This window comes from Oreochromis niloticus, linkage group LG4, assembly GCF_001858045.2.
Source record: "Oreochromis niloticus isolate F11D_XX linkage group LG4, O_niloticus_UMD_NMBU, whole genome shotgun sequence".
In the NCBI taxonomy this organism is placed as follows: Eukaryota; Metazoa; Chordata; class Actinopteri; order Cichliformes; family Cichlidae; genus Oreochromis; species Oreochromis niloticus.
Window position 1 is genome coordinate 9,304,854 of NC_031969.2, and position 13,442 is coordinate 9,318,295.

Below are 13,442 nucleotides of genomic sequence, written 5' to 3' on the forward strand. Positions count from 1 at the left end.
AACAAATTCAAGTGATGTTTGATCAATAATTCAAAGCAAAGATGGAATTCTCAAATGGTGAGCAGCCAGCTTGCTCACCAGCCCACCTCAGCTGGACCCATCCCAGCAGATATTACTTTGCATTTCATCACCCAGCACTCCGTCTGCCTGTCCTGCCCTGTGCTGGTGTCTGTACAGCCAGCTGGAAGGTTGACTTGCTCATGTCGTGGCTGTGCTGAGCATGTAGTGGTGTGACAACATGCATAGCTCTGCATCCTCAGCACCACATCCCTCATTCTCTTTTCATCATCTAGCTATCTTCCCTCCTCCACTCTCCATCCTTACCACTACCTGATCCTTTCCACTGCTTGTCCCCACCTCCTGCTTCCTCGCCATCTTTGCTCCATCCTCTACACACCCATCCCTCTGGTCTTTAGAGGCTGCTTATGTGTTACGCAATTCTGCTCCCCTGTCTGTCGATGTGATCATTACGCAACATCTCGTACTCCGCTGGAATACTGATGAGCAGCAGGAGAGAGGTAATGAAGGGACAATAAAAAGGAAAAAAAAAAGATGTGCACTCAGGCAGATTGTGTGTGTGAACGCGGATTAAGGATGAGGAAGATGCCTCCATTTATCCACCAGCTCCTTTTGTTACCCGACGTTTGTCACACAGCCGCCGCAGCTGGTCAGCAAATCAGGCAAGGTCAAAAACAAGCCCACATGTCGGTAAAACTCCAAATTTATTTCATATGCATAATACAAGATACAATTAGGACACGATACTGCAGTTTCATGTATCCAATACATGATAGGGACAATACAAAAACAAGAGAAAAAACCCACATTTATATAAAAATCAGAACAGAAAGCCAAAAACATCACAAGTCTTTAAAAATGTTTCCAGAAAGAGATTTAAAATGGTTTTCCAGGAGCTACTTAAAATAAGTAAACAAGGGCACGGTGTTGTCGATGCGAAGCATCTCAAACCAGCCTCAAGAGTTTCAGGCTATAACCTTAAAACTGAGGTTTAGCCTGGAGATCTAGTCGTGGTGCTCTGAGCACACCTACAGGTAAAGCAAACACCTGTGCGCACTCACACTTGTGCCACCTGCAGGCAGCAGATGTTCTCTGTCGATTATTTGTGCATTTCTTTATGTGTGTGTTTGTGTGGTGAATCTAATCACAACACCAGGAGGAACAACAAATCAAATCCCAGGGAGGGGTACATTATCCTCCGTGATGGATTCAATTTTTACCACCTTTATTCTTTTATTCTTATTTGATGCACTGGTAGAACTATAAAACCTGCTTTGTGGGTTAAATGTAATAGGTGGCTTCAGCTTTTACAGATTGAATTACGCTTTCAGAAATCCAGGATTCTAGTTTTCCTCAAATGTTACCCAAAAGTGGCACAAAGGGTTTTACTAGTGCAGGAGCCATCTTTTGTCAGTAGGTGGCAGAAGACGCACCTACATCCAAAAGTCAGGTCTGCAGGTCTGCATGCAGAGAACTGAGGAAAAACTCCAACCTCTTTAAAAAGAAAGAAAATTGATTTCATAAGGAGCTTCACATCAAACAGAAACTGCTACATCCTTTATGCATCACTATACAAAATATGATCTTGACTTTATTGGCTTCTAAAAACTTCTCTTGGCCAGTACCATCTTAGAGTTTTTTCTTTTTAAATGTCCAAGTTTGCATTCATCAGCTAGACTGATGTCTAAAGCTCAGTGCAGTCGATGTCGAGTTTGGAGGTCAATGTGACAGAAAAACCCCAAAGAAACAGCTGTTACAATACACTGGAAATACAATACTCAGGAAACTCAAATGATCACATTAGCAATCAAGAAAAAAAAAAAAAAAAAAAAAAAAAAAAAAAAACACAAAAAAGCACGAGCTGATTCCAGTGTATCCAGATATAGATCAATCTATAGCAAATAAAAAAAATGATAATAACAATAATAATAATAATCCACAGTGATTAAAAGATGCTGCTTTCAGCTGTTTTCACCACAAGGTCAAGCGCTGGCTGCACAAGGATAGGCGGTGCTGTCATAAACAAAAGGACATCACAGCAAAGATGCTCTGCTTTTGGTTTTTTTAACTGTTCTGCACAATACACCACCAGCCTACATCATCCCCCCAAAAACCAAAGAGCTCTAGTTTTCGGTAATGGTTTACAGACATAAGTACACTTGGTATAAAACTTATTTTTAAAAAAAGCAAACAACAGAGAGAGAGAGAGACAGGTTTACTGGGTTTCATGCATTAAGATCCCGGACTACAGAGAATTGAGAACTGGAAGCACGAATGACTTTGGGGCATTTCTATTTAGTACATCATAGTAAGTATACATACAACATCACTACTGAAATCAAACTAGCATTACATAACAGAGTATTATTGCCACATTTATTTTCTTTCCAGGATTATGAGCACAAGCTGGCTGATAAAAATCAAAAAATTATAAGTTTGAGATAAAGAGTCCCATAACAGTCTGCAACATATTTACTAATTAAGATTCAGACTCAGACGCTTTGGCGGAAAGAACTCAGTTTATAAAGTCGGATTTAAGGTTTTGCCAAATGGAACTAAGCTGCTTTGTACGCGTTCTTTGCTTCAACCAACACTTTGTAGCCCTGCACTTTTTACCTTTCACAGTAGCAAGTGTTGGACGAGGTAAAGGAGAGTGCACCCCCCCAAAAAAATAAAGCCCACATTACTATATAAACCTGTTTTTAAAACAAACATCCAAAAGCACAGTTTACCCTTTGAATTCCCTGCTTTGTCATTGGTTTCATTATATAGGTATTATTCCTAAGAAGAAATAAAATTATCTGACACATTGTTTGTACATCACAATCAACAAATGCATTATTACCCAAGAATAAATACAGCACTCATTCAACTATTTGGCAAATATAAGGAATATTGTAGGGTTAATAAAGACACAGAGTCCCCGTCTTAGCAAAATAAAGACCAGGAGACATATTTACAAGGTTCAGAAACAGCCGACTTTGAGCCTGCTTAAGATAAAAAACAAAAAGCAACCAATCAATCCAGTCCTCTCTACACCGTTAGCAGGCAGGCAGTGACTCTAGCACACCAACTGCAGTGTGCAGTAAATAAACATCCCAACGCACTGTGAAAAACTCTTAAACCCACCCCTCATTTCTTTATATTTTGCTTTCAAGGAGCCCATTTGGTTATTGTTTAAAGTAGTCTTGAGTAATAGTTCTCCAGGATTTCTAAAAGCTCTTTCAAAGTTTTTTTTTTTTTTTTTCCCCCCGACACTGGCTGCTTTTTCACTATTCCAGTCCAGTCCTCATACCAGACCATTTTCAGAGGAATTTATTAAGTATTAAAAAAGGCCAGTATTAAAAAGTTTACAGATGACAGACAAATTAGCAAAGAACCCATTTTAAATTGTATTTTTGTTACTAACAGCCGGTCACAAAACACATGTTTTAATTTTTTGTTGAATCTACGCAAAAGATCAAAAGTAACAGTTTGATGGGCATTAAACAGTTTTCAGATCTTGTTACTATTGATGAAATTATGAAGGCAGAAAAGTACTGTTAGATTTTGAGCCAATACTACGTGGAAAGTATGTAATTGGAAACAGCTTCATTTTTCAGAATGGCAATCATCTCAAACAATGCAGTGAAAGCATACCTGAATAGAAAAACATCAGTCATGGATTGGCCTCCCCAGAGCTCAGACCTCAACATTATTGAAGCAGTGTGGATCATGTTAACATAGGACAGACCAAAACGGCAGAAACATCCCAAGAAGAGCTTTAAATGTCCTGGAGAACTACTCCTGAAGACGACTTAAAGAAATGCCAAGAAAGCTGCCTAAGAGAGATCAGGCTGTGTTGAAGAATAAGGTGATCCTTCCAAATATCAACTTTCAAGCTGGTTACAATTATAAAAACTCTGTTTTTGTCTTAGATACTGTATTTCCATGTATGTTTGCACGGGTCAATAAAATCCTGCATCTATATCCCACTTTGTGAGCAAAATTTTAGGAAATGAAGGGTGGCACAAGATATGTGCGTAGTACTGTACATGTGAACATACCCCTCTACAATCGAAGGCCTTGGAGATCAAATGCACAGCATGCCTTTAACAGTAACCCACAGACAGAAACTACTACTCTTTCCCCATATATAAAACAATCTGCTCCTTCACTGAATCTTTGAGGCTCTGGAAGCTGATCTTAGTAGAAAAAAGATGTTAAAAAATCACAGAAGCTTTAAACTTTAGACCTACTTTGCATTTTCATTAGTATGCTACCATTGAAACAGCTCCCACTGTGATCATCGTTAATAAGGTAGACAGCTGCTACCAGCTTAATCTCCACACACCACGTGTGTTTTATTTTATTTTTTTAATGAAAAAGTGCAAAATGGATTATACACTATAAAAATGGTGCAGAGAGATGATTATATATACATAACAGTTGTTTTTAAACAGTGTGCAGAGGCGTGCTTGTGTGACGGAAGAACTCTGACTGGACCACACCTTTCCTGAGGTCTCCCCCCTCTTACCCTCTCCAGACTGGGAGTACCACCTTGAACCTGACTGCGGCTCATTTTTCATCTGTTCCTCTCCTACACTGCTACACTTTAGTAAATATTCTTCTTCTGAGCCTCCTAATTAAGTGCAACACAAGGAAAACAGGAGGAGTGCACATGTGCACCTTTCTAAATACGCAACTTCTGACTGATGCTACTCGTGCTTTGGTCCACTAAGGTGTGCTGTGCTCTGACGGAAACTGCTGTATCGAATTTGAAAGCGTGCGATTCTTTCTAACCGACCCGCTCTTTTCATGTCGCGTGACTCTCTTTGAACTTTTCTCGAGACGACCATATTTTCCATGTGTGTTTGACCATGGGAGAATCCAGAACGGTCCACTTCCTCTCCGAGTGTAGGAGCCAGGCGCTCTCCACAGGCCTTCCTGTGACCACCGCTCCCATCATGCCTCACTGCCTGCCAGTGTGTATCCAAAACTCCAGCATCGTGTTAGAAACTGGAGCCGAACACAGTGACTGGAGGTCAGCAAAGACAACAGTGCAAATTTAGATTCCTTAGGTGTTTATGTCTGTGTTGAAATTTGCGGGGAAGGGAGTTCTGCTTTTGTCTCGTCATGGGTTTTATTGTGAGTTTTCTTTTTTTCTGTTATTTATTTTTTACAGTGGACCGTACTTGGCTTCGTATCGAGCCAGGACGTTCTTACAGCGACCGCAGTCCTTCCGCAGCTCAGCCACTTGCTGCCTCAGAGCAGCATTTTCACGCTCCAGGAAGGATGCACGCACGGTGATCTGGTTCTCCTTAAGGCGGCGTGCATCGCGGGAGCGCTTCGCTGCCAGATTGTTCTTCTTTCTTCTCGACCAGTACTTCTCATCCTAGAGGAATGAAAAGGGACAGAAAGAAGAGTTAAACGTGCCCACATAAACGAAGGGATTGGATTGAGGAGATTGTCAGCTCAATTCTAATGTTTTATTGGGCTAATGTAATCACATTGTAACACAAACTAACTGATGGAGTTGGAGCTTAAACATTCTGCAAACCCGATTTTGATAAATGCATTTTTCTGACAACTGAACAAGATGAAAAGAGTGGAAATTTGCTAAATATATGTCATACTTAAACTGGCTGAAATATACTAGCTTTTACAACAGTGTTTTGTTTAGACTGGAGTGACCTGATGTCAACTGCAGTTTGGGAAGAAGAAAATTTGATTCCACTGACCTTCTGCTCATCGGGAACAAAAACCTTCTTGGCCTTCTTGATCATCGGCTGCGGCTTCAGCTCCTCCTGAGAGAACCTGTGCTTGCGAGGGTTGAACAGCTCACCCCCGGGCACGCTGGACAGGACCAGGTCTGTGGGATCCGGCTGGAAATTAATGTCCACCTCAATGGCGTCTGGGTCGATCGGGGAGGGCGTGTTACGTTCTGCAGAGTCCAGCAGGGGAAAAAGTAAGCTTGGATACAAGACAGGTAAACGGCAATGAACCAGGTGGCCAGACTTCACACCACTACTGTGAAACCTTTTAGGGAGCTATGTTGCTCTCAGCCGCTGATCCCACAAAGACATTTTATCATTGCAAACATTCATTTTAAAAAAACAAAACAAACTGAGGGTCTGAAGTCTTTGTGGGAATAATAACCATACCTACATAAAAACAATTATAAAAAGTAGCAAAAGAAATTCACTACATGCCACACTGGAAAGAAGGCTTTAAAAGTTTCTGTGCAGCTCAAATGAAAGGTGTCTAAGTTGGACACCTCCTAAAAATACATTTAAAAAAAATGTCCATCACTGCTTCTGCTGTGTCAGTTTGTTAACATGTGATTAAACTGCCTGCAGTAAAATTATTTGACTATATTAGCATTGAAGACCTAGATGAAAATTATATGCAAAAATCTGCCTTTCACCACATCACTTTAGCAGAGTAATAATGCACAGAAATGGCTGGGCAAGCACCAAAATCTGTATAAGGTATGTCCTACTGACAAATGCTCTGACATACCGCATTTTATAAAGTTGGTTTATCCACATTTAACTGGAAAAATCTATATTCCTTATTTAATCCAGCCTATCCCGGCTGTCATGAGGTAAGAGGCAGGCTACACCTGGGACTGGTCACCAGTCTGTCACAGGGCTTGTTTGGCCAGATTTGGTAACATTTATTAATAATTATGACTTAGGTAGCCATGCCAGCATTGACATTCTTAGACCAATCTAAATAAAACTAGAGCTGCATAACTGCGAGGAAATAACAGTTTTCATCAGGTATTAATGTTTAACACATGCAGTAAATCTGCTCACCTGCTTTCTTCACTTCTGCTTTTGGCGTTGCCTCCTCAGGCAAAGATTCCTCTTTTTGCTCTTCCTCTTCTTCTTCTTCTTCTTGTTCTTCTTCTTGTTCTTCTTCTAGCTTAGCCGGTTGTAATGTGGTGACTGTCACAGGCTCCTCTGGATCTGGGGTAGCCATGGAGGCAGAGGGGGGAGATGATGAGTCTGCAGCAACAGGAGTAGCGGGAGTAGCTGTTTCAGTAGTAGTAGTAGGAGTGGTGGCGGTGGTGGTAGCTGCTGCAATAACCTTGGGAATGGCTTTGACTTTGTCTTCAACTGTCAGTGTCTTCTGCAGCACATCCTCCTCCAGGGTCACAGGGATACCGTTCTCCAGGAGGAACTCATCCAAGTCCATGTACTCCAAGTGGAATGTCTCCCCATCATACGGAATGGTCTTCTCCCAAATGGCTGGGGTCAGGGAGGCTGATACCCCTCCACTGCCCCCACTTCCACCACCACCTCCTCTTGAGCCTCCACCAGCATTGGTTGCCACAGCCCCTCCTCCATCCACATCTTCAGATGAGCACAGCTTCTCCTTCTCTATGTCTACATTAAAGACATAAAGCATAAAAGATTAGTGAAATTAATGGCTGCTTGCTGAAAATGAACAGTTCTTTTGTCCAAATATTATTCAGTAGTAGAGGTGGGTGGATCAATCCAAAGGACAACAGTATCAACAAGATAGAGGATCGAAACAAAGTATCGATCCTAAGTTCAGTATATAACCCACTGAGTTAATTATTTTTTGAAACAAAAAAGTAAAGCAAAATGATACGTATATTAAACATTCAAGGTCTAAAAAACAGTTTTAAAAAACATGAAAAGTTGAAATGCATGTTTATTTGTATTAATTACAAAAAAATCGCAGTGATGTAGCAGTCATTAAAATGTGTTGCAAATTGGTGATGACCTCATAAGTAATGACACACTACTCTCTGCTACACAAGTTGCCTTTGTAAGTATCGCTGTTGGCGATACTGGCCCCGTATTTACTTGGGTGTTGGATGGATACCAAAATTTGCAGTATGGTACAACATTATTCAGGAGACACGGTAGGAAGGTGAAATTGTGAATGAGAAGAGGCTGGGTGGAAAGGGGTGGTGGTGATGTGACATCTGACAAACAAGTGGATAAACAAAGGCGGGCTACATCCAAGAAACCCGACAAGCAGTCTGACAGACGGAGGCAGAGAGAGGGAGTAGATGCTAAAATGAAAGAAGGAAGTCAGAAAACACCATCAGCCAGGAACCAAATAAAAGTAGCTCTGGCTGTTTAATGAAACCCCAGGGAGTCCGCTCTGCCCTGGTTTAGCGCCTTGATTTTCAGCGCAGAGGAGCAGGAACTTTTTGATCTTCATCGTTTGCTCCACGCAACATAGGGCATGTGAGCCAAAACCACGACCACACGTTTTAGGCGAAACCCCAGACGCTGATTACTACCCAGCATTAAAACCTATATACTCGTGGTTCATTCACAAGCTGTAAAACTAGGCAGCATTTTAATTTTAATTTATTATTATTATTTATAATTATTAATAATGCTTACCGTCTTCTCCTTCCTCCAGGATGTTCGGAGGAGGTATGTCCATAATTTTCTTTAAAACAAAAGGGAAAGACTTCTGGGGTGACGCTGTAGCGGTATTACCGCTGGGCTGGAGCTCCGTTGCCATCGCGGCTTCGCCAGGCATTGTTCCGTGCAGAGCTCCGAGCACACCGAGGCGACGCTGCCTTTTTTACCGAGAGCTGCGTCCAAAAAACAGGAACACAAGAACCGCGTTTAGCCGCTGGAGTCGACACTATCGCTGATTTTGAGCCTTTTAAGCCGAAAATGCAGCTTTTTAGAGTCAAAAACAACACCACACTGAGCCTCTTCTTCTTCTTACCCACGGAGCGCGCTCGTTGGATATTCAGGAGTTTCGTGCCACGCCTCTTTCACGCAATAGTAGCAGCTGATTGGCTGTCAGTACTTCATATATGAATATATTACTGCAGCTTCATTTTGCCTCTAATCTGTGGCAGCTCTACGTTTACTCATTGGCCACAAACACACAAGGAAATCATGGCTTTACATACAAGGAAAAAACCCAGACCCTATAAGCGCAACGTGAATGCAACACTCGGCCTCGTGCAGTCATCATATTAACATCTTTAATAGAAGGCGTTAGAGGCACGAGGTACTCACACTTTCACGGCAAGAACTGCGTGTCACGCGCGCACGCATAGCGCAAATACCCACACCCATATAAACACGTTGTGAACTCGTGCAGTCGCTTGGTTTCTGAGCGTGATACTCGTGGCCAAACACGTGCGCCCCGCCCGCACCCGACTCACGTGAAAGCACACTCTGTCGATGGGCGTGGCTTAAAGATTCTCTGCACGTGCAAGCCAATGCGAGCTGGTTGAAGCGGGCACGCGCACGACAGTGTTTTTATTTTATATTGATTTAACAGTGCACGCGAGGTATAATCTATAACGTCTATCACATATTTCCCTAGATACGCTTTAACTCTACACGCACCAGCTTCCGGATCCTCTCTAATGAGCACATTCACCGTGTTTAACTGCACCGAATAATAATAATTAATCTAAAAAATAAACCCTCACTGCCACAAAAAAGAGACGTGCGTGTTTCCGCGCGACGGGGAGCGCGCACGACTTTGTCTCGCATATTGTTTTGTTTCAGGAACACGATGTTCAGCCGCAGTGAAATTCATTTTTTTTCTTTTTTTCCCCTCCAAGTTCAGTACAAGTGCCATGAGCTTCTACAGGCTGAACACTGAAACCGCACACCAAAAGACTGGTGTCCAAACACTCTGTCCACGTACAAGGTTAGACAGGGACACATGAGACCAGGGTTTCTATTAAGGTGTCTGTGGCCACGAATATTAGTGAGCGCATGTGCAACATTTTGCATCGCTTTACAAGGATGATAAAGGTCAAACTGAAACAATAAGAAGAAGAAGAGGGAGTAGGAAGCATGTTTAAATATTGTTAATGAACTGTTAAATCATTTGTTATGCCTTTGGTTCACACAACACAAAGCTTTCATTCTAGGTCCTGCAGCTCACTGGAAAAATACAAAACAAGAACCGGTCCTGGCTGGAGTCTGCTGCGTCTACAGAGCAAACCAGAGCACAATAAACACTTATCAGTGCCCTCTGCTGTCTATTTAAAATGATTAAATTTACACTCTTGAAACAGCTGAGACAGGAGTCTGCTGTTGTTCAACACATGTGAACAGTGGAAACTTTGTATGCACACTGAGATGAGGGAGAAATATTTAAATTAAAACTTGATGGTGCTGTTTTCTACAATGCTTTACAGGGGGAAGTACAGAAATATTAAGGCCTCAACCACAGTAAACACAATAACAATAACACAATAATCTGCCACTAAAGTGTCCTGCGAAGACACTGCATATCACAGGGCCGGCATATTATGTACTAGTGAGTCAGCATTGGTTGTCAATAATGCTACTACAAGATAATAAAAGGCAATATTTATATTTGAGTTTCTAACACTTTAATTACTTTGCATGTATGTGGGATGTCTTCCATGTCACAAACATGTGTAAACATGTAATTCTAAAGCCAAACATTGTATGCCAGGGTATCAAGGATACATATATACATGTAGGTAAATGTGCATAGAAAGTGCGGATGAAAGTATACATTATTATTATTATTATTATTATTATTATTATTGTTAATAATAATAATAATAATAATATGTAGTTAGCATGGTGAAAGACCATAAGAGCAAAACAAGTTTCTATAATGGTACAGTATTTTTAACCTCTACCTACTCTACTGTAAAGCATCCTTGGCTTTCTTGAAAGACGCTATACAAATCTATGTTATTATTATTATTTCAGGTTTGCTAAGCTAACTCTCAGGCTACTGCAAAACTTGGTTTTGTTTTGTTTTTTTACAAAATATTTTAAAAATAATTTTAAAAATATAATCATAAACATAAATAATTTTGGATTTTTGTTATTTTTACATGACTAGAAACATACCCAGACTTTACTGGCACATGATTTGCTTCTACTAGCTGGCTCATTTTGCTTTATTTGGGTTTTATTGCTTTTACTGCCGAGTTCCTTTCAGTTGTAACCACATTTTCTTAAGGTGTCCCCCAAAGGTCAACTCTAGGTCATCATAGATTTCACATGATGCCAATGTATAACATACACTTATGACACACAGCTAAACATTTGCTGTAAATCTGCTAAGACAGCACAACTCTAATTTCAGGGGCTGGATGATACAGACTGGTCTTTATGAAGGAAATCAAACTCCAGAGTGGTTTTATTTCCTATGCATCATTAGCCACAGTGTTACTGCAAGTTGTTTGACCCAAATCTGACACTGTACCTTTGAACTAGCTGTCTGGTTGTCTATAGAGATGAGCAAACTCTCATTAGTCATGAGAAGATAGGGACTGCTTACTAAGATTTATTTATCTATTTATTTTTTAACAGGTCAAGGTATATTCGAAACCTCACTGTGACCAACTTTGGTGATACTGGAGCAATTAAGTGTCCGTACCCACATAAGTGCCAGTCAAACACTTAAGGAGACATCAGAGCACAGGTGAAGTAACACAATCCCAACACATCTAGTTCAGTTTCAGTTGGAGGTCTTTCTTGCATGCCCTGCATGTCACTCCCTCTCACATTTCCTATGTCACTGCACTAGCGACTTCTAATGAAAAGTACACCAAAGAATGTATTTATTTTTAACAGAAAGTAAGCAAGAAAGTGTGCATAACACAAGCAGAGTGCATACAGAAGCTAATGAAATGATGAAACTCTGAGTGAGGACTGTTTCAGTGTTGTTGCATCAGTTTCAGGCTACACGGAGAAACAGCACAGACAGCCTGCTGACACAATACACCTCACAGCCTTTCATCACCTGTGATATTTCAAGAGATTAGAGTGATATTCTCATTACCACATACTACTGCACTCAGTAAAATAATGAACTGAACAGGAGACATTTAATTATGTTTAAGAGTGGTTTTACTTCTGCAGTTTCCCATACAGAAGGGTTTAAAGTGTCTGCTAGTAAAATAACTTTACACTAGAGCTGGACTAAGTACTTAGTTCAATGCTGAGATGTAATAAAAACAACAGTCAGTTTTAACAGTCAAAATAACAGAAGCCACTTCATTAGCTTTATGTATAAAACCACTTCATGTGTATCACTGAAGGCAAGATAAATAAGATGAAGATACCATGAAGAGTTGCAGGGCTGCTGCATTACTTTTAGCTCAGACTCTCTAATAAAATGGCAACATAGCATCTGTCACAGGACAATATTAAATCATAAACCTTAAAAATAATGTAACTAATTAATTATACTCATTTTACAACCAGTGTCATAGTTTAATCCTTAATATTCATAGGCCTCTGTGTCAAATCTTTATGTGGGAAAGTCATATAAAGTAATGAAATATAATAAAAACGTACTTAATGTATCCATGATTGTAACTACACACCACCATATGCTACTTAAATAATTCTGCCAACTACAGACTGCACGCTAGCAAAAGCAGCTTTCATAAAAAGATGCAAAAACAATTATAAAGTTATTTAAAAACATGCTTACCGCTGTCATCAAAGGCCGGGAAGGAGAAGGGACAGTCGGCCAAGTACCTGAGCAGGTCCGGCACGTCGCTCCTGTCCTCGAAAAACATTTGGTTAGCCGCCGTCATGTTAGACAACTTGTGAAACTGCCCACTCTGCTCGAAAACACAACTCTTATTTACTCCGGCGAGGCGACTACGTGCGCTCTGAATCAACTTTTCAACGTCACGGGGACAGCTGCATGTGTCCGAACGCAATCAAGAGTTATAATTACCAATGCGAGCCACGCCCCCTCAGCGTGTTGACGCGGTGAGAATTGAGCGCGCGCACGCCAATCATACCGCAGCGCCTATCAGAAAGCAGGGGGCGGGCTCTGGAGAATCACAACCAAAACAACAACCTTTAACGGCGCGGTTCTGGCTTTTCCCCCACGCACGGCAGCACGTGCAGTGACTCTGTGGGATCTGAAGCGCCACGTGCCACCTAGTGGCTTGATTAAAAAGTGCACTACACAGTGACTTAACCATTCAAGGTGTGTCAAACTATTATACTGAAACTTGTTAACCACACTCAATACCATTATAGTGTTATAATAGTATTATAAAGTAATGCTTTATAGTATTAGAGTGTATATCTGTGAAGGTTCTCAGTCATCCAGGTCATTGTAGTCTAAGGAGCTGGGCAATAAAAGTGTCTGGACTACTTTGAGTTTCTTGAGTTTTAAGAAACTCATATCAGTCCAGACGCTTTTTCCGATTAGAGTGTATACTTCCACACATACAAATACACTACTTTCACCCTTTAATTCAAGGGGTTTAGGCAAAAGTTTTGGAAGCATATAGATGAAGGGATGAATTTCCATTTATAGGTAACTAAATATGAGATCGAAATAAAGGGCAGTTCAACTGAAAGATGTTTTCATTTGGCTGAAAAATCAAAATAAAGCTATCACATACACAGCAGAAACATCAGGAGTAGCCCCAAATCAATAATCTGGTGCATTGTTAA

The 13,442-nt window shown here is 40.8% G+C and overlaps 1 protein-coding gene across 2 annotated transcripts; it reads right to left on the reverse strand.

Annotated features, from left to right (window-relative positions):
* Nucleotides 1-705: 705 nt before the first annotated feature.
* tefb (TEF transcription factor, PAR bZIP family member b) lies at nt 706-12,687 on the reverse strand. 2 transcript variants are annotated; one of them, XM_025906773.1, is made up of 5 exons: nt 12,457-12,666; nt 8,391-8,587; nt 6,819-7,391; nt 5,739-5,941; nt 706-5,392 (listed from the first exon to the last, which is right to left on the reverse strand). In XM_025906773.1, exons 2-5 carry the CDS (start codon nt 8,530-8,532, stop codon nt 5,177-5,179), a joined length of 1,134 nt encoding a protein of 377 aa, XP_025762558.1. In that variant the 5' UTR covers nt 8,533-8,587; nt 12,457-12,666; the 3' UTR covers nt 706-5,176. The 2 variants fall into 2 exon arrangements, with proteins under 2 accessions (XP_025762558.1, XP_005468432.1); XM_005468375.4 differs by lacking the exon at nt 8,391-8,587 and having other exon boundaries at nt 12,457-12,687.
* Between the last annotated feature and the right edge of the window lie 755 nt (nt 12,688-13,442).

Coding starts and splice junctions, on each gene's coding strand:
- tefb (XM_025906773.1), bottom strand. CDS start 8,532: ATGCCTGGCGAAGCCGCGATGGCAACGGAGCTCCAGCCCAGCGGTAAT. Junction 7,392..8,390: donor CCTGGAGGAAGGAGAAGACG/GTAAGCATTATT, acceptor TCTTTAATGTAG/ACATAGAGAAGGAGAAGCTG. Junction 5,393..5,738: donor TTGTTCCCGATGAGCAGAAG/GTCAGTGGAATC, acceptor TCATTCCTCTAG/GATGAGAAGTACTGGTCGAG.